At 43.9% G+C, this 21261-nt stretch overlaps 3 protein-coding genes across 3 annotated transcripts; 1 reads left to right on the forward strand and 2 right to left on the reverse strand.

Moving 5' to 3' along the window:
* Nucleotides 1-4408: 4408 nt before the first annotated feature.
* On the forward strand, nucleotides 4409-10620 carry LOC134075999 (germ cell-specific gene 1-like protein). Its single transcript, XM_062531021.1, has 5 exons — nucleotides 4409-4712; nucleotides 6071-6118; nucleotides 7028-7180; nucleotides 10000-10111; nucleotides 10278-10620. Exons 1-5 carry the CDS (start codon nucleotides 4409-4411, stop codon nucleotides 10618-10620), a joined length of 960 nt encoding a protein of 319 aa, XP_062387005.1.
* A 1180-nt stretch (nucleotides 10621-11800) lies between these two features.
* On the reverse strand, nucleotides 11801-21181 carry LOC134076001 (heparan sulfate glucosamine 3-O-sulfotransferase 3A1-like). Its single transcript, XM_062531022.1, has 4 exons — nucleotides 21177-21181; nucleotides 17768-17784; nucleotides 14204-14396; nucleotides 11801-12428 (listed from the first exon to the last, which is right to left on the reverse strand). The coding sequence occupies exons 1-4, from the start codon at nucleotides 21179-21181 to the stop codon at nucleotides 11801-11803; spliced, it is 843 nt and encodes a 280-aa protein (XP_062387006.1).
* On the reverse strand, nucleotides 16844-17752 carry LOC134077604 (G-protein coupled receptor 183-like; the record flags this gene model as incomplete). Its single annotated transcript, XM_062533306.1, has 1 exon — nucleotides 16844-17752. A coding segment is annotated over one exon (909 nt), but the record flags the coding sequence as incomplete, so codon positions are not given.
* Nucleotides 21182-21261: the final 80 nt, after the last annotated feature.

A 21261-nucleotide genomic window follows, 5' to 3' on the forward strand; every position in this document is an offset into this window, starting at 1 on the left:
CATAGCTGAATACAAATTTGCCAAATCAATGTATTAGCCGGGTTAGTTGGGAAATTCCGGAAGTTGTCTTAATGTTATCGTTCCTGGTGTGAGTCTTTGCCGCTAGTAGGACTGAGCTTGTGTCTCACCCCATTAATCATCATCTGCTGCAGTCACTTCCACGTCAGTGGCCACGACAACAGCAGCATAACAGGATTACAGCTGATGACAAATCAGCAGGAAAGGAAACGTGAAGACTGGAACACCTGTGATGTTACAGATACATAGATAGATAGATAGATAAATAGAGAGATAGATAGAGAGATAGATAGATAGATAGATATATTATACAAACGTATATAAAGAAAGTACATGAATTATGACAGAATATGATGAATGACTGAAAACAAAACATGATACATAATGGAAATCAGAGTGTTTTCACCTAATGCAACCTTTGCAAACTAACCCCAAATGCCAATTAACAGCAATATTTCATCAGCAGTCTGATAATTCCACAGTTCAAGAGACTTATGCAAATGCCTCGTGCCCAAACTGTTTGCCATTATGTAACCACAGTCTTTGATCATTAAACTCTTCATCCGATAACATGCCCAGTCTGTTTTGTGGCTGTGAAGCCTTCTGTTCAGCGAAGCCACATTTCTAAAGTCTTTGGCCGTTACATCACTCTGTATATGACAATGACATTCAACACAATGTTTTTGTAACTGTTAGTTCATAGCATAAGTCTTTACATGCAAAATGGTTGAACAAGTTGTCATGAGAATTTGTGGCCCAAAAGACAGGAACGTCAGGAGGTGTGGGGAAGACTGCACTGTAATTCCCACAGCACTGCATGTACAATTGTCCTATGGTCACATTTCTACCTTTTTTCTTTTTTGACATTCACAGGGGTCAGAGAGCTGTCTGTCCCCAGATTCACGTCCATGTATCCTGGGCATCATAGGCCCCTTCTCAACCTCTCTCCTCGATCCTTATTCCTTCTCTCTGTAAAGAACACACACTGACCGCCTCTCTGAGATTTAGCAAATGCCACGCTTGGCTCTCCGTGGTGCGACTCATCCTCACCCACTGTGTGTTTAGGGCATGGGCTTAGGCATGATCTCATACGCACCTCCTTAGGAGACATTATCTCTGTTTGAATCACTCGTGGCACCGCAGGGCACTGGGGCAAGAGGGCGACTTACGCCTGACGCCGCGTCTGCATTAATCCCGCAGCAGGGGCAAGCAAACGTGCACACAGGCCACACCTGCTCTCACCACTCACACACACACACACACACACACACACACACACACACACACACACACACAGGCGCTGAATGAGCTCTATGTGAGAAAATCACCATCTAGATCTAAGGCAAATTTGCTCTCAGCAATGTCTGTTTAAGTTGAAGTGTCCCCATAGCACTATAAAACTGGTTGATACACACTGATGAAAATGTAGTATACCTACACTAAACTATAGTTTCATAGATGGCATTTTCTGTGTATGGCCCATTCAGATTGATATCATGAACAATGCCGGTTTACGTTAAATGTGTAACATAGAAATATAATAATAATATGTAGGCCTAATACTTTTCAGTCAGTCATGCCGGAGGCGTGTGCGCATTTGATGAGCTTTATGTTAAAGGTCAAATCAGGTCACGCTGCATCTGCAGTGTTTCATGAAAGCCCATGAGCGTTTTTAATTTGTAGTTACAAGACCGTAAACATGATGAAAAAATCCCCTATCTGTATATTTTGCGAGAGCTTAATCAAATCTAAAGTCCCTGTACCAGAGCCAGTGAAGCAGGAGTGGTGGCTTTAGCAGGTAACCCTTCTGTAAACACATCCATATTTCAGCGCTCTCTCCTGCCAAATGCAGGAAAACTCTCGTGCATGCAGAGACAATTTCACTATACACAAAAGCCTCATAAATCTTAGATCTGATCAAGCACCTGGCCACTGTAATCCAGATGAACTGGCACACACAGTAGGTCCATACAGCTGTACCTTACTGGAAGATTACATGGAGAAGCTTCATGTAGGCTACCACTAATATCCAAGCTTCAGGCCAACCGCTCCAGACAAAACACCACTTCACAGGAACGCATGTGGCTTTCAGAAAGCCATTTTTTTTACAAGCAGTGATGACATCCCATCGACACGCAATTTATATGTCCGAGCCGTCGAGATTCCCGCGGTAACACAAGCCACCTGTTATTTATTTATTTATTTGCGTGTTTACTTATGCATTCACTTCATGAAATGACACATCAAGGCTCATGTTTCCTCAAGTCTTGCATGATGACCAGGATTAGCTGTGGCCAGAGGAATGTATATTGCTGGCATTGCGACCCACAGGGAAGATCAGCGCTTGGTGAACATGTTGCGAGCCGAGGACAACAGATGAACGAGGCAAACTGTTTCAGTTTGATTTGGCGTACTCCTGGTGATCCATCTGGGAAACATGACAAAGTGATTTACAGTGTTTCCCAGTGCTTTGAGCACCATTGATATGTGATATACGACTCATATGTGGCACCATATATGATAGGCTATATGATACTTCATTTTTGCAGACAGTAGGCTACCGATATACAGTATAGTCATTATAGTATGTAGCATATACTGTATATTTATATTGGTTAAGTTACATATATCTATGACATACTCCTAACCATAACCCTAGATTATACATGAATCCTTGCATAGTATACTTGGTTATTGATGACCCAGCACATTCTTTGTGTGTCACACTTGGCTAATTTGCAAAGATCGTTCAGTGCTAATGGGCCTTGACTGAGAGATGACGGCACCAGGACTTGAGTGCCATATTCAGTCATGTATAAGCCAGATGGGGCCGCTAACAGTTTGACCCAAAAACATCTGCCAGATGTTCAGGGAAGGCCAGCTGATCATTCAGAATCACTGTGACAGAGTAATAGAATAGGTTTCACACGGGGTTTTCTGATCATTCAGAATCACTGTGACAGAGTAATAGAATAGGTTTCACAGGGGGTTTTCTGAGGCCAGAGATGAAGAGTCATGTTGGATGATAGAACGGTGCAGAGCATGATTTAAAGTGCTCGCTTCTGAGACAGTACAACCCTAGCCGATCAGCCACGGTAAATGGCCGGCTCATTAGAAACACCGCCTTTGAAAACGGATTTATTTGGAGAAAGCTCCCAATTCTGTTTGAGAAGCCTAGTGCTAAAACTAGGCCAACCCAAGAGGGAAAAACTGAAGAGTGTGGTCAATACACAGGAAGGAGAGAAGAGGTTTTAAAATACTGTTGCATTGTAAGGAAGCTTTCATGCACACATACACACACACACACACACACACACACACAGTAACGTAACTCTCCTCTATCAGACTTGATGTCTTTACACAATATCAAGGGGTTTTTTCTTCTTTTTTGTCTACTGACAGAAATGTGGTTGGATTTTGGTTGTGGGCTGTGTCAGGCCTCCAGTTTTTATAGTAATTATGTAAAATTCTAAATCCATTTGGGAAACAGGCAGGATCTGTTTTTTTCCTGACAGCTGTCATCTCTTAGGCATATTCCCAGGGCAGTTTCTCTACATTTTCATAGAATATCCCACATAAGTCAATCAGCACCAAGCCATCCAATCAAGTAGGATTTGCTTGACATGCACACATATTTTGGAGGACTTGTTCAAGGCCCCCACACACTCATTTTCACAGGATCTCAACAATTATTCACCAGTTTTGAACCTTATACTCACACCTCAGAGGAAGCATACACACAACAATAGTAACAACTATCACAAACAAATAAACATATAACAAAAAATAACTCTACCCTCTCCCTGGCAAGAGCTCTGCTGCACCAGATTGAAGATTAATCTGATCGATAATCTTTTTTATTACTATGCTCAAAGAAATAAGCTAAGGGTTTAGTTAGAACAATAAAACTGAGCTCTTACATATAATTCAGCCCCCAGTATTATGAATGACAGACACAGATTTAAGTGGGGGCGGGCGAGTTGGGAGGGGGCAGTGGAAGGATGGGAGCAGGGGTGGGGGTGGTGAGCGATGAGACTGACCAGCTGATTGAGGATGCGCGAGAGATGAGTGTTTGACAAGAGCGAGAGCATAAAAGAGCGCGGGCGCGGGGACAGGAGTCGAGTCGCGCAGACGAACGTCGAAGAGAGCATCCGCTGGTCGCGGCGACAGAACGTCAGAGCACATGCCGCCAATGCCGCCGCCGCTGCGTCTGATTCCCTGAGGGCAGCGGCTGACCCGAAGACACAAATGTCTGAGGAGGAAAATGAAGAGGACTGACGAGGATTAGAGACTTTTACCACCCCACCCCACCCACCCACAACCCCCCCCTCCACTCCACTCCACCCCTCTGTCGTCTTCTTCTCTTCCGCTCGCGACTCATGCCGCCGCTATGGGGCTGGAGCGCGGCCGACGAGCCTGTCTCGCACTCACGCTGAACTTTGTGGCGTTGGCGCTGGCCGTCTCGGCGGTCACCACCCCCTACTGGTGCGAGGGCACGCGCAAGGTGGTCAAGCCCTTCTGCGAGGGGCCGGTGACTGCGGTCAAGCAGACCCACTGCATCCGCTTCAACAGCTCCAACATCAACGACAGCCGGCAGGTGCAGTACATCTACGAGACGGGCGAGGACAAGTTCCTCATGAGGAAGTTCCACACGGGCATCTGGTTGTCCTGCGAGCAGGCCGCCGACAATATCGGTAAGGTGACTCAGTTGCTATGGCAACGGCGTTGACATAGCGGCTACACTGAATGGGACGGAAATGTTTCGTAGAGGTCAGAGGTCAATGAGGAAGTTGCCTCCTTGCTTCCTGGTTTACGCTTAGCTCTCTATCTCTGCTGTTACTCATGTTGAGATACTAGATATTAACGTACTGATATATTCATATGACTTAAGATATTATCTGGTTTTGGCCAAAAAAAAAAAAAAAACTCAAATGTGATAGGATCTTGCAAGGATCAGAATGTTAAATTGTTGAAATGTCACTATGTGATGGGTTTCCCCAAATCCCATAGCAAATTCCATGCTTCCTAGGGGAGCAATGATCTGCTAACCTAGTTCTCTTCAAAGTCCTCATAATAATAGGAGCTGTTTGTGCCTCTGTTTTCCACTTGATTGATTCTAACTAATGTTCAGATTACAGTGATAAGTGTTAATAGGACAAGCTTGTTATTGTGAGCCTTTGCAGTGAAGAGCTTTAATCTAAAAAAAACTTGGGGAATGTCTAATATCTTAAAGGTATCTCTATCTCTACATGTCTTTGACAGATAACACATAGGCTATATATTGCCAGAATGCTCAGATAATTTATGGTACAGGCACATTTGATGATGACCTTATGACACCAAAAAGTTGGGGTGGGATCGGGAAATGACCTGAACCCGGGGTGGGATCGGGCTCAAACCTGAGTCCCCACAGGCACTTGGGCTTGTATGTGGTACCTGTGCTGGTCAATCTGATGAAGACGTAACACCTTGGGTGGGAAAAATGCATCTGTCATGATGATGTTACAAAGCATCCGTCATGATGACAGTTGTCTGATCTGAGGGTGCATTCAAACAGCATTTTGTGAGGTGAGGTGCATTTCCCCCAGCCCTGTTTGAATTTGAACCCTTTGTCAATATTTGTTAATTGTTACTAAAATATTTATTTGCCACAAGATAATGTTATCATTAATATTAGTGATATATATTACTATCAGTATGGGTCTCTCACACTGGAAATGTATGATCACAAGGTTCACAAAGGTCCTCGATAAAACAAAATAGGCAAAGCTGAAAAATGTAGCAAATTTATGCGAAAACTACACTAAAGCAATTTCAGACAAAAACAGATGACTAATTAGTTAATTATTAACAAAGTGTTAGTTAATGACTAGTTTGCTATCTATTAAGGACCCTTATTATGGAGTGTTACCAAAAGCTCTGAAATACCCCTGAGTCTCCATACAGAGGGGGCCGATTTCTTCAATGTTCTTGTTCTTCAATGACTGTGACTTGAACTGAAGCTTCCTTGTAAACAACATGGTTCTTAGCTTGTGGTGCTGTTTTTCTACAGGCTTCACTTGTCGAGACTTTTCAGAGATTGCACCTGAACGGGAGCGAGGTGGGTGAGTTAAAGTGGATTTACCCTAGAGATAGACATATAGAGTTATTTACCCTAGAGACAGAGATATAGAGTTATTTATCCTAGAGACACAGATGTAATTATTTAATCGAAAGATGAATAGTTATTTACCTTAGAGATAGGCTATATAGTTATTCACCCTAGAGACAGATATTTACCTTAGAGATAGAGATATAGAGTGATTTACCCAAGAGATAGATATGTTAGTTTCATGCATTCCAATAGATATGTTACACTCCGACTGAGATGAATATAGATGCATGTTTATCTTATCAGAATAAGATAAGCCGTTATCATATCTTGACACAAAGTTGACTGAAGCATAAGTAAAACATTTCAAGTACACTCCTTTAACTCTAGTGTAGGTGATTCTTCTGAAATGTATGTCACAATGTGATCCTGTCTTTTCTTAATTCAGCGTAGTCCCGTAATCACATCAGTTGAGCATCATCAATAATGATCATAATCCCATCATTGATCATAATCTTATCAACTCTGCCCTGTATCTCATACTAAATCATGCGATCCGTGCAGGCCTTTGACCTGTATAGATGATGCTATATCCTCATCTGACATGACAGACTTGCACACATGCACGCACACACACACGCATATAGAAAGACAGGGAGAGAGAGAGAGAGAGAGAGAGAGAGAGAGAGAGAGAACAGCTGATACCGAGTGAAAGGCTTGGAGTTCTGCTGCTTCTATCCTCTTGGGGACTCTGGAATTGATCCCCCCCATCCCAGAAGAAGGGGATTACTCTCCTCAAACACCGGGGATTACTACGGCCTCCCAGTTGATTTGTTTCTCTCCCTCTTCATCTATCCATATATCTATCTATCTATCTATCTATGTGTCTCTCTCTCTCTCCTCTGTCCTTCTCTGTAGGAGTGCTGTGGCTCTGCATTGTAGCAGAGTGTCTGTACATCTCCCTGCTGTTCATAGGCGGAGCCCTCATGTCTTTGGAGATGTGCCACTGCTGTAACATGATGAACAGGCTCAAGCTGAACGCCTTTGCGGCCCTGTGTACAGCCTTGTCAGGTAACTCTGCCTCTACAGTAGACCTTAGCCATGATTGTAGCACTATACTTGAACCACGTCATAACTTAAGACAGATATAACCCTGACACAAGTGTATTTTAGCAGATACTCTTAGTATAAAAGGTGCTATATAGAACCAAAATGGTTCTATTGCATGCTTCATATATGGCAGCCCTAAATGGTTATTTAAACCCAAAGGGTTCTTTAAAGACTGCATGGTTCTATATAGAACCCCAAGAACCCTTTTTTTAAGAGTGTACCCTGTCCTACCAGTGGTTGTCAAGACAGATTTTGTTTAGCGATCTGTTTTTATAACCTCTACAGTTTACTGTATAGACCCTTTTAACTGCATAAACAAACAGGTGTGGTCCTAAGACATTTCCGATGGCAGTTACATGGTTACTTGGGGGAAAACAAGAAGTTTAAAAACAAGTTTTAGAGTCAACATTTGTAGAGCATTATGCCAAAGTCCAATTAATTATCTTTTTAAAATATCTGCGTTGCTTTTGAACGTTTCGGGCTGTATGTCATGCTGTTAACCTGTTGCAGATTATATGAAACAGCAAATTCATTGGTGTCTGATTGTTAGATCTGGCAGGATATGATATTTGGAATCCATGACATTTTTGTGCTAGGAATCAGTGAAGTGTTATGACATTGATTGTCAATATCATATTGACCACTACATGCATTGTTTTTTTTTTTGTGAGCATGTTTGGTGTAAACTAAACTTCAAGTGTCAAAAACAGGATTCTGTTGCATGAGTTTTTCAAAGGTGCTAGGCTAGCCAACATTCAACAAATGCTATGAATGTTGACAATCTACAAAAAGTCATTCAAGTGCACATAAGAAATTATGACCAACACTTTACTTGAAGGTATACTATAAGAGTGACATGACACTGTCATGAACACATGAACCTTAACCCTAACCCTAACCCTAACCCTAACCCTAACCTGTCATGACAAAAAACAGAATGATTGATGACAGAAGTGTTCTGTCATAAATGTTTATGATTTGTTGATGTAGATACCTTCAAGTAAAGTGTAACTAAATTATGTTGTAGATGTATGTATGCCCAGCTAAACACAAGTCTTTCTTTAGCAGTGGAATTCCTGCGCCTGTTTTATGATAGTACGGTCCATGTGCGTTCTTACTGCGTTGGTGGCGGCTATGTATTTGTAGGCTATGTATCACCAGGTTGCCGGACTTTATGCGGTGGGAGCCTGGGTGTTCATCTGACCGGGACATAAATCCCATTTAACCAGGAGCTTTGAGCGCGACATGGCTGGGGCCCCGAGACACCGGGGGGGATTACGTAAGGCAGGGCCGCCCGCAACCAACCACCGCCTGTGCTGCACACCGAGTCCGCGGAGCGTTTGCAAGGCGCGGAGCAAACGAACGCTGAGTCCGCCCCTGTGGACAGTGATCAGTGTTGGGCAAATCGCCTGAGCTCCGTATCACGTCTGATGTACAGCCTAGCCTGCGGTCCCCTTGAAGTTGATCCTCTTGTGTTTTCATTTGAAGTCTTAATTTCTGGTGTCTTTCACTGGGCCCGTGTGAAGCCTCGCTTGGTTTACTTAGACTGTGGGTGGGTTGTAGATATTGGGATTTCCACAGTGACAGGAGACGGAAGTGGAACGGGAGGCTGGTGGCGATCCTTTTGGGATCATATCCCACAGATGTGTGGATTTTAAACAATGCGTCTTGTTATTTCCCTGGTGTGACACGGACAGGCCGAGCGGAACATCTGTCCAAAATAAACACCCCCCGCGTGTAGGGATTGCTCACACCAACGCCACCGGCTGTGCACTTGGCAAGCGTCCCTGTCCGAGCCCGGCAGGGCGGCTGTGCGATTGCCTGCGGGCTCTCCCCCTGCCGGGGCCAGAGCCAGAGCCAGAGCCAGGGCGCTTACAGGGTGCGGTGGGCTGCGAAAGTGCTTCTGTCCGCCTCAAATCTGGCAGTGCGCGGTGCAAACCAGGGATTTGGCCGGTTTGAGGACTAATCGGATTGGAGCAGGGAAGGGCCGTGGAGTGGTAGGCGGGGGGGTGGGGGTGGTGGTGGGGGGGTGAGGGTGGTCAGTGATAAGGCCTGTCCAGAGAGGAGGGCTGGCCACTCCCTCTCTCTCTCTCTCTCTCTCTCTCTCTCTCTCTCTCTCCCTCTCTGTCCTTTCTGCAACAGCCCCCGGCTAGCGGCTAATCCAGAATGCTGATGCAGCTTGTGTGTGTGTGTGTGTGTGTGTGTGTGTGTGTGTGTGTGTGTGTGTGTGTGTGTGTGATGTGTGATGTGTGATGTGTTTGTGTGTGTGTGTGTGTGTGTGTGTGTGTGTGTGTGTGTGTGTGTGATGGGGGCATACAGCGGCCATGGCTCACCTCACCGTGCCTCGTCCTGTAATGTTGCCTCAGGATTCCCCCCAAAATTCCCAAGAGGGAAGCACAAATCATTCAACAGCTAGAGTTCAGCATCGCATGCCTCCATGTCATTGTGTGTGCAATCTTTCATGTTGTCTGTGGTGAGAGACAGACTGATGGGTTTTAAACGATTACATGGCTTTGAGGCTTCAGAATGCTCACTCATTTATTAATTCATTTTCAGCCAGCTCCCCCGCTGCTCTGAGATCAGCAGGAACGGCGCTGCACACCTCTGCCACCCTGTGGTTGTTTCTGTGAACTGCAGCACTAACGGAACAAACCACTGACATGTTGCTCCAGAGCTCTATCCATATACAGTATATCTCTGGCTGCTCCACTCTCCTCTGCCACCCTGTGGTTGTTTCTGTAAACTGCTGCTGTAATACTCTGCCCTCCTCTGCCCGCCAGGTCTCTTTGGGATGTTGGCTCACATGATGTTCACGACAGCCTTCCAGCTGGCAGTCATGATTGGTCCAGAGGACTGGAGGCCCAAGACGTGGGACTACAGCTGGTCCTACCTGTGAGTGAGGTGTCCTCCTACAGCTGAATTAATATCAAGGAAATAGTCTCTGTGTGCCTCTTTCCTTTTCTGCATATCTTTAAGATGCTGGTGCTCCATCAGTAATCTTTACTTTTGCTGTGATAAACTGTATTTTTCATGAGCTTGAGCTTCCTCCCTCCCCCAGTTTGGCGTGGGCATCCTTCGCCACCTGCATGGGCTCGGCGGTGACGGCGCTGAACCGCTACACCAAGACCATCATCGAGTTCAAGTTCAAGCGGAAGCACATCGAGAAGAACCTGCGCATCAAGCAGAAGCTGCTGGAGCTGGACCTGCCCGACCAGCTGCAGGTGTGGGACATGTACCTGCCCCCTGGGCCCGCGCTGGACCTGCCCGGGCCCGAGCCGTCGTCACCGCCGCCACACCTACCCAGCGCCAACGGCTTCAAGCCTCCCAGCGGCCAGTCCGACCTGCTCGACCTGGACCTGAACGGAGACATGGAGCTCCCAGGAGAGGAGGAGTACTGCTGATGGGAGGGACTTAAGCCAGAGCTGCATTCACAACCAATCATAACCACAAGAGACTGGTTATAGTGATGGATTGGTTATTGATCTGTCATTCAACATTAATTGTAGCATAATGATGAAATGTAGCCCAGGCCTTGAGAGAAAACTCAAGTGGGAAAACTCTGGGTACTGGCTGATGCAAGACATAGAAGGGAGAGACTTCACTCTGATAAGTAAGGTGCAAGATGTAAACAAGTTATAGATGTTTATTTTCAATAACTAAGGGCTTTATTTAATCTGACTTACATTGTTTTGATGGTCACATTGATTAATCGTGAATTGACCACTTCCTGGTTTAAAGGGAATCGAAGTGTCTTTACTGAGGATGGAATACATCACATGAAATGGGGACATTAAAACAATGGAAAAGGGGACACTGTTGAGGTTTACAGAATACTGTATAAACACTTGTAGACAGGGGTACACTTACAATACTGACACAATAATACGAACTATGAAGCAGTTATTTAGTTATTTTGCCTTCTGAATATAGGTTTCATCATGTATGACTATTTAAAAAATACTGGAATTATATGTTAAAATGTATAAATACACAACTCATCTGTTTGTAATTCACATGTTAGTGTTTACTGCTGAATCATTTCAACAGCTTGAAGTTGTATTTATTTTTATTTAAGTGAGGAAAGATATGGAGGGGTCACTTGCTTGTAATGTTCTACTGTAGGAGCCAAACTCAAAAGAGTGACTTTTGGGTCAGTGCTCAACTTGGCTCCGTCATATTCACCCAACTATAGCAACAATATACCAATTTGGCTCTGTCATATATTCACCCAACTATAGCAAAAATATATACCAATGCCTATTGCGTAGCGAACTCACTGAATATGAAGGTTACTGTTCGTATTCATTACATTACAAAATGGTTTGATTAGTTTTATACGTTTTTGTTTCACTGACATACTGTATAACTTAGATCCAACACTCTCTCACACACACACACACACACACACACACACACACACACTTGTGTTCCTTAGTTCCATAGTTCCGAACTAAGTTAGCAACTTTGTTGGTTGCAATGCAATTTCCCATTGCCAACAAACTGATTTGTTTACAGGTTAGCAACTATGGTTTTGGGAAACGTGCCCCTGCATATCAGTGTTGCTTTTAGGCAAACAACCACTCACTGCCAGCCAAAGTCTTGGCCCACCAGCTTATAGAATCTGAGGTTATGGGGCCGATAGAAGTCCCTGAGTGACCTGATGACCTCCTCTCGGACCTGGGGGTGAGCTCTGCCCTTAGTTAGGCCCAGGCAATGTGGCTGGCTGCTTCCCTCTGGTTTCTTCAGGCATGGGAAGCCCTTGGTCTGGTTGAAGTAGAAGTGCTTGTCGGTGACGATCCTCTCCAGGCCGAGGAAGTCCTGCACGCGCGCCATCTCCCCCGCCGGGTCGCTCACCAGGCGTTCGCCGTGCACAACGTGCACCTGGGCCAGGGGGAAGTAGGCGAGCCAGCGCTCCAGGTGCCGGGCGTACAGGCCGATCCACAGGGGGCTCCACTGGGAGTTCACCTCCATGCCCCCAACGCCACTCCCGTTCTGGAGGCACAGGCTCTCGAAGCTGGCCACGCCGGGCGTTTTGGACGCGATCTGGGCGTAGTCGGAGATGGCCCGAGTGATGGGGTCGCGCACCACGACGATGAGCTTGACCTCGTGAGACATGGCGTGGACTCGGGCAGGGCTGTCCGCTGACACAAAGTACCGAGGTGTCTTCTCCATGACGATCTGTCCCTCCAGGGCCTTGGGCATCAGGCTCCTACAAGACACAAGAAGGAATTCAGAATTAGAAATCAGAATCAGAATCAGCTTTATCGGCCTTCTGTAAACAAACAAGGAATTTAACTCTGAAGGAAATTCACTGAAGATAAAGCAAGATGAAAGATTAATTATTTTGTAAGATGTGTAAAGATTATGTAATTAGTGGCATTCAATAATTTGTCAAATTTATATCAAGTTCAGCATGTTTGAGAAAGAGCTCTTCCACAAGAGCTTTGGTGTAGCTGACATGCATGCACATTAAATTGGTATGCTATATGTCTTTCATATTCAACACAGTGTTTTCATTTCAGAGGGACTTCACATTACTAATGAAAAAGTGTTCTTGTCTTCTTTCTGGAGTTCTCTCTCTCTCTCCAATTCCTTCTTTTGCATAAAGACTGAGTAAATGAGTGTATGTTTTATCATTATGCAGTGCTGTCTCTTGTTGAAGAAATTCTTCTGTTCAACAATGGAATAAAAAGCATTTGCCATTTGTCTGTTTTAGAGGATGAAGTGTGACACACACACATATGCAGACACGCACACACGCACGCACACGCGCACACACACACACACACACACACACACACACACACACACACACACACACACACACACACACACACGCACATACACATACACATACACACATACACATACACATACACACAAATACACACACACACACACACACACACACACACACACACACACACACACACACACACACACACACACACACACACACACACACACACACACACACACACAGAATAACCTAATAGCTGTGCCAGGACCAAGACGAGAAGAGGCACCCCTCAACTCACCCCTCCAATTCAACTCAGGGGGAGGTGACGCTAGGCATAAGATAGGAATTTCAAAGAGCCGAAGCGGAAGGCTAAGGCAGAACAAACATACACGGAAAGTCCATTAGTGAGAGCTCTGGGTTATTCTCCAGAGACAAAAAAGGGTCACTGGCGATGCGTGCAGCCTTTGTGAGCTGCTGACTAGCTGGCTATTTCCACTCAAGCCTTCTAGCTATACAGTAGGCTACAGGAGCAATTTCGCTAGTCATTTTCAAAACCCGGGTCATTCGCCTCGTTGCGATAGAAACCCCGGAGCGTTTTCTTTGCTGTTCTGCCTCTTTCCGCAGACCATGTGATGAAATGCATTTCCTTCAGAGAATGTGTTGCTGTCAGTGTCATGAGTGATGATAGGTGATGTTTCAGCTGCCTGTGGGGATGAGGTATGTGTCAATAAGTAAAAACGAAGTGCTGAAAAAGTAAAAATAAGTCATACAAGCTAAGAACTTCAAACCACCTACAATGGTTTGAAGATCATTTATTTGTTGGTTTGGACAAATTTGGTGAATTGACTGTCTTCTTAGGGAAATCACTACACTACCTTTGCAAAGCAATATTGGAAAGAGATATGAGAATATTGGAAGGTGATCGGGCGCACTAGCGCACACATGCATGCACTAGAAAATCTATTCCTTATGCAGATGGATGAAGGCTTTTTTTATAGCATCATTTGTAGCCTTCTGTTTGCTGCCACCCCTGGCAACTAGCCAACGGACATCATTGATAGTGAAATTCATCATGCTTATGATTTGTTAGTTTGAATACAACCCCATGCTGAGAATGCTCTCAGTACAGATGATGACATGATTAAACTTTGGATACACTGAGTACAATGGGTAGTTGGGTCAATATACTTTCCTCAGCAGAAATTAAATGTACATTCCAAACAACCACGTCGCTGAAAACTTACATGTACCAATCTAATCCCCGGCTGTAATGTCTGTCGAAGAAGTGGGGCTCGGAGCCCGCAGCCCGAACATCCGGATGAAGTCGCAGGAACTCGAGCAGCGCGCGTGTCCCGCCCTTCTTCACACCAATAATGAGCGCTTGGGGAAGACGCCTGGTCGCTGTCCAGTCCTGATCTGTTGCGTCGAAAGTAACACCTGGCGCACCTGAGCTCGTAAGGCTGGCGTTCGCGGGTATGTCACCAGAGGCATTCTTCTCGCGGTAGACCTGGGCAACTGCTAACGGTGTAACAGAAGACTGTACGCGCCAATACTCTACATGACCAGGGTCTGAGAGAAGAGTGTACAGAGAAAGGCAAACCATCACCAGAGAAAACAAGAAGAGAAGTTTATGCGCGTCCAGCTGAAAACAACGTCCCTTTGCCATTCCTTGAAATCCATTATATCAACACCAAAATCCTCTAATTGTGAAAGAGTTTAACTGATTCTTAATAGCATATTTCAGCGTGATAAAAGAAAAAATAATAATGTCGGACTAAACGGTCTTATCATGCACTTTTTTTTTAACTTGCGAGGCTTTTGTGGTCGGTGCTGGTACCATTCCATCTCGTCTATCTCTGGCATGATCCATCAGAGAGAGTGAGAGAGAGAGCGCGTGTCTTTGGGCGTCTTTGATTGGAGACGCAAAAAGAGGCCGGGTTCATTTAGGAAGGAACGAATAAACATCTATGAAAAGCTTGGAAACAGAGCGATCCAGGCGAACGTGTATGCAAAATATTACAGACAATATTACTCAATGATTTATTGTATGTGAATGAACGAGATCCCTGTGACTTCGTTGCTTCCATACAACAATGTGTGACAGTGCGAGAGATTGAATGGAGTTCAAAAGTGTGCCTTAGCATTATGGTTTTAGAAAATCCACCAAACAGCCACTGCATTAAGTACCCACTGTTCAAAAGCGACATGTAATCCCAGATGTATCGCTGTTTTTCTGTGTAGGTAGGTAGACCTATACATTCAATGCAATCAATGTAGTTATTGTTTTCTGTGGAAGTATACCATTCAGTCTAATCAATGTAGTTCCTTATTTTTCTTTTATATAGTGTCATGGTTTTCATGACTGTTTTAAGGGTACCATCTTGACCACTAGGCTCAGGACATTGTAATTTCCATAATTTCCAGAGATATACAGTATATACAGTAGGTTTGATATGTTTGTGCAGTAGATACATAACATAATATCACAAATAATGTTTTGCATAGTTACATCAGGGCCTCTCAATATGTATGAATTATTATGTAAGAATGATCCAGTAATTATCTAAATGCTTCTGAATCATATTGAGTCCACACCAACACATTTTCTGACTGTCTAACTTCGGATGCTAAGTCCACCAGTTCAGAGATTCACTGAGAGAATGTTTCCCCTGCTGTCTCAGAAAATGTCTATTTCACTGGACTAGAGTGATCAAAACAAGCACTCTTATTTTTAATAGGTGGTAATGTTGTATTGAGTGAATGAATAGTCATATTCAGTTCAGAGCAGAAAATGGTCTAGGAAAAATGTAAAGGACAGGGAGGGAGTCCTCATGGACTCCTATTTTCACTGTTCAAATAATGTCCATGACAATCTATAATATGACCTAATATGCTGAGGAAATAAATTCAGAAGTGCTTCGGGAAGAAGTTTTCAGGCCACATTTATAACCTAGGGGACACAATGAAAATAAATTAACACTCCCCTCAATGTCAACACTATTTCTTTGCATCGATGTGGAGTTGACAAACTCCAGTGATATGCACATTCCTTGCTGCAGACATTGCAGAGGTCTTTATTGTAATCAACACTTTATTTGAAACACCATTTTTTTTTTTTCTTTTTTTAAGTCAATGTTCCAATCAGTGATTCAGGCAGCACATTCTCGCCTCCCTGTTTAACAATATAATGGTTGCTGACTAGAATGGCTTCGGGTCAAAGGTCATCGATTAATCTGCCTTTTTTTTTTTTTATCAGTAATTTTTTCTCAAATTAATGAGTCTAAATTAATCAGTTATTTTGACAGCCCTAACTCTAAACCTTGATAACCTGATAAACTGTTCAAATGTCTGTTTACTTTTAAAAATGATTCATAATCATAAATATGTTAAGCGCCCCCCTTTAAAAAAACATGTTATGCTCTGCTCTGAGAGGTCAACAAGAACTACACAATCTGTTACAAGGGGAGAGTGTAGTATATCCCAACCGTGGCACCCCGCCCGGTTAGTATCACTGTAAGGCCATTTGAAGATAATGCAAATAAACGGTCTTGCTCAAAAGGCCACCAGTGAGCGTAATTTTGAAGCTGTTAACTACCGTAGATAGACCCTCGGCTGTTTTTACTCCAGAGAAAAATATCTAGAGTTTCTGATAATTCAGCAATATTGTTCTCATATAAATCAACAAGTACCTGAAAGCAAAGTTATTAAAAAATAATATGAAAACACTACCATAGACCCTGAGTTATTTTTACTCCAGAGTAAAGTAGCTATAATTCCTGTTAATTCATGATACCTGAAAATAAAGTTATTAAAATATCATGAAAACGATGTTCAAATGTGTGAGTGTGTCCAGTGAGTTCCTCTGGTGAATGTGCAATAAGGAGTCAGGCCGGGGAAAGAGGCGTGGTGGACGTTATAGTTGCTATGGTTTCGGTGCTGGCGGTGATCGTGAGCTTCTCGCTGTTGCCGCTGCAGGCGCAGCACCCCTTGGTCCAGGCCTCAGGCAGGAAGGGCACTTTGTCCAGACGCGAGAGGAAGATCATGGGCTGGATGCTGCTGCTGATGTTCAGGAAGGCGAAACCCACCGGCTGCACGTAGCAGCGGAAGGTGTCCGGCGGGTAGAGGTCTTGAAACGGGAAGAGCACCACTATTGGTAGGTAGTTGACCACGATGATGACTAGGATGAAGACCACCATTTTGAAGGCCTTCTTCTTCATGGGGTGCATCTTGTCCTTGCCAGCGCCCTTGGAGCGCTTCAGCACCAGCAAGATGGAGGCGTTGCACACCATCATCCAGGTGAAGGTGGCCAGCACCACGCCGGTGAACACCCTCTCGAAGTTGGGCAGGCCTCCGACAGCCTTAGCAGCGGCGTACGCAAACATGAACAAAAACATCAGGATGGAGAGCATGATTCTGTACTTAGGGTGCTTGAGGCGGCCGAAGGCAGTGGGGAAGAGGACGGCCATGAAGCGGTCCAAGCAGATGCAGGAGAGGAAGAGGGGTCCACTGGTGTCCTTCACGCCGTAGGAGAACTCACTCGCTGTCCAGATGTCCTTGCTCTGCCATTGGTAGAGGTTGGCAAAGATGATGGGCGTCATGACCCCGAAGTAGGTGTCCATGAAGGCCAGGCTGCCATGGTAGATATCAGAGGTGGACGGCTCGTGGCGGTTCTGGATCAGGATGAAGATCACAATGATGTTGGCCGGGATCCCCAGGATGACATTGATCAGCTGGATGGCCAAGTCGAATAGAATGCCTTCCTTCATGCTCTCGCACCCGTCAAACACGCTGAATGGTTTGTCAGTGGCGTTGACCATCATCCCATCTGTGATGTTGAGCAGTGGGAGTAGAGTGGGGCTGTGGGTCTGGTTCGGTCGTAGTTGAAAGTCTGGAGAAGCTGCCATGATCCTCAAGCGGTGGTTCGTCCTGAAATTTGGATGGAGTCACAGCCTGACTAAGATGACAAACATACTGTAGCACTGATATCAACATCCATCCTGGCTCTTAATTATTGGACTTTGAAATTGTATGAAATTTGTTGTATTTGGGAAAAATATGTTCCCGGTATGTATTGCGATCGGGGAACATAGGACCCTTTCTGGGAAAACCGGGGAACATAGGACCCAGGGAACATAGGGATGACCCCGTTATGAGCTAGGTTGATGTGGACTCTTGAAACCAACATAACACAAAGAACTTGTCATATTGGGTGCAACGGCTCAGATAGTTAAAAAAAGAATTCTTTTTTTCACAGCTCAAAAACATCTCCTATATGACTGCTACATTAGCTATGCTAGCAGCGGTCATAATAATTTCAGGTCAATATCACAATGCTGAAACTTTCACTATAAATTGAATTCTGAGGTAATTTACACATGTATCAGAACATATAGGAGTGAAAGTAACTTCAGCAAAAAATGTCAACCAAATCCTCTAATTCAGCCTATCTCAAGGCCTATGATTTATTAGCTTACCAAAAGAGAACCTTTTAAAGTATCTGGCAAGATCTTACAGATTTAGTGTATTGTTGGTTACATTTATTAAGACTGTACTTCTTAACAACACTCACTCAGTCGAAGATCCTTGTTGACATTAGCACTCTGCACTTTAGCACTTTGAGATTACCTGTGAATATAAAGAGCATTACGGATAAAATATATTATTATTATCATTATTATTATTATTATTATTATATTAAAACATAATAATGCAAGTGGTTTCTTCCACTAAGTCTTACCTGTATTGAGATTAAGATATGGGGACTGTTCTTGAGGAATCTCCTTGCAAAGCCTTCTGAAGCCTTGAGGTATTGTGTGGAGGAGGCTGTGCTGTGACAGTTTCTGTTTTAGCCTCTGCACACAGTGTGATGTGACTATAGTGACAGCTATAGTCATAACATAAATGTGAGCATTGATATGAAAAAGTCCAGCTATTGGGCTCAAGTTTAGCAAATATTCAAAAATTTGCATGTGTGGTTTGCTTTCTCACTAGGCCTGGTTTGCTTTCTGAGTTGGCCTTTATGTGACTATATCATCATGGCTCCATGTAAATGTTACCAGTGCCAGATACGGGGTATCTGCCCTAAGACTGGCATTACAGCATTGTGGGATAGCAGACGGACTGTGGGTGACAAAAGGAAAGTAATTCATTCAGTAATGCAATATACTGTAACTAAACAGAGCTTTCATACATCATACAAAGTTGTACCAGTTCTACCAAAAACAGGGAAACTTGTGTGGGTGGGCAAGTATGTGGTTGAGTGTGTGGGTTGGTGAGAGAGAGGAAGTGTATTGTGTGTGAGAGCAACCTACATGTTAATAAACTTGCACTGGATCAACTTCCTGAATCTCAATATGATCACAACAAGCCTGGGTAAGTTACTAAGTCAGTACCAGTTTTGCACTTTTATGATGTCATCACATCACCAAAAGTATTGGCTTTACCAAAACATTTTTGGCAGTATATTTAAACGACAAAAATACACAGCTATAACGTGTTTTGATACAAAATATACAGCTCTGTTCTTTAACCCACTAAAATACAAATTATTTTAAATATGTATTTTTCTGTGCTGGCGGTAATCGTGAGCTTCTTGCTGTTGGTGGACTGGTTGCAGGCGCAGCACCTCTTGGTCCAGGCCTTGGACAGGACCAACATATAAATATGTATTATTATTATCATTATTATATTAAAAATGTAAAATTGGTTTCTTCCATCAAGTCTTACCTGAGATAAGAGGGGACCGTTCTTGAGGGACCTGTTTATAAAGGGTCCTGAAGCCTTGAGGAATTAAAAGTCTCCATTGTGAGGACTCGGAGGAGGCTGTACTAGACTGTTTGTCTTTCAGACTCTGCACATAGTGCAATGTGACTATAGTGACCACAACTATAGTCATATGAAGATAAAAGTGTGCATAAACAAGTTCAAATATTGTGGCCAGAGTTTAGCAAATATTCAAAAACTGGGGTGTGCAACATTGACATGTAAGGTTTGCTTTCTGAGTGGACCTTTGTATGGCTCCATGTAAATGTTACATACCCCTAGGGATTTAGGGTAATCTGGACTGGCTCAAAGATGCAAAAGCCTAACAGCACTGTGAGAGAGCAGTCATAGGACTGTGCGTGACAAAAGGGGACAGATACTAACCTACAGTATGGGGAAAAAAAGAGCACAAAGGCCGGAACTGCAAAGCCTGCTTCCTCAGGTGCATTTCACTAACTTGAGAATACACTACATTGAACTTGGCTTGATCCAAGGGTTCTAACGGTGCACTTCACAATCAGACTTGGAACAAAGGCAATATATCAAAAGGGTTATTCAATAGTGGCCCATAGGCCAGAAGTGGCCCACACAGCATGCAGCGGGACAGCATGTTGCAGGAGCGGGCGGGAGTGGGACTGAATAATCCCCCCTGTGTGTGTGTGTGTGTGTGTGTGTGTGTGTGTGTGTGTGTGTGTGTGTGTGTGTGTGTGTGTGTGTGTATGAACATGTTTACCATCAAATGCAGAGAGCAAAGATGACCAAATTCATGGTTGAGATTATTGGATTCTCACCTCACACACTGATTGACCACAGTCAAGCAGGACATGTGAAATCAATATCTAATATGTGGCTTGGAGCTTCATAGGAATCACTATAGGTTTCATGAGAAAAAGAAAGTACTATTTTGTTTTTTGCTTTTGAAATGACACAGGCTGATGCAAAAAAAGCCTATTGCTTTATTAAGGTTAGTTCAGCCACTATGGCTCTCTAAATTAGATTTCTCGACCCTGGAAATGAAATTGATCTGCTTATTGATTTGAATTGGCCTGTTGTCAAGAAACATGTGTTTTGCTGGGCAGAAACAGTCTGTGTAGGCCGGAGGTCTTTCCTATTCAAGTTTGTGAAGATTTACCCTTTCATTCAGATCATAAAAACATTGTGGATGTCCTTACACGAGTTTAGATCTCTCTAGCAAATGTGTATTAGAATAATCACTGTAGCATGTAATCAACAGGAGGGATCAAGCTGGTCTGGGTTTTAATGTGAAATTAATGCATACCCATTCATCCAATCATGGCCAAGAGGTCCTTGACAGCTGACTGAATATGAACACCATCCTGGCTGGGATCAGTCTGCTGTGATAGGATCACTGAATTAAGAGGTGTACTGGAGTGCCTAGGCATCACTCTGCAGGAGTAAAGAATCTATACTTGAATTCATAGGCACAGTTGTTACCGCATTAAGAGTGTGGTATGTGGATGTGGTGAAGTGGTAATTTGATGTTCCTCTGGAAACACGGTCATTTCGTTCTCACATTGTC

The sequence above is a fragment of the Sardina pilchardus genome, chromosome 3 (genome assembly GCF_963854185.1).
Source record: "Sardina pilchardus chromosome 3, fSarPil1.1, whole genome shotgun sequence".
NCBI lineage: Eukaryota > Metazoa > Chordata > Actinopteri > Clupeiformes > Clupeidae > Sardina > Sardina pilchardus.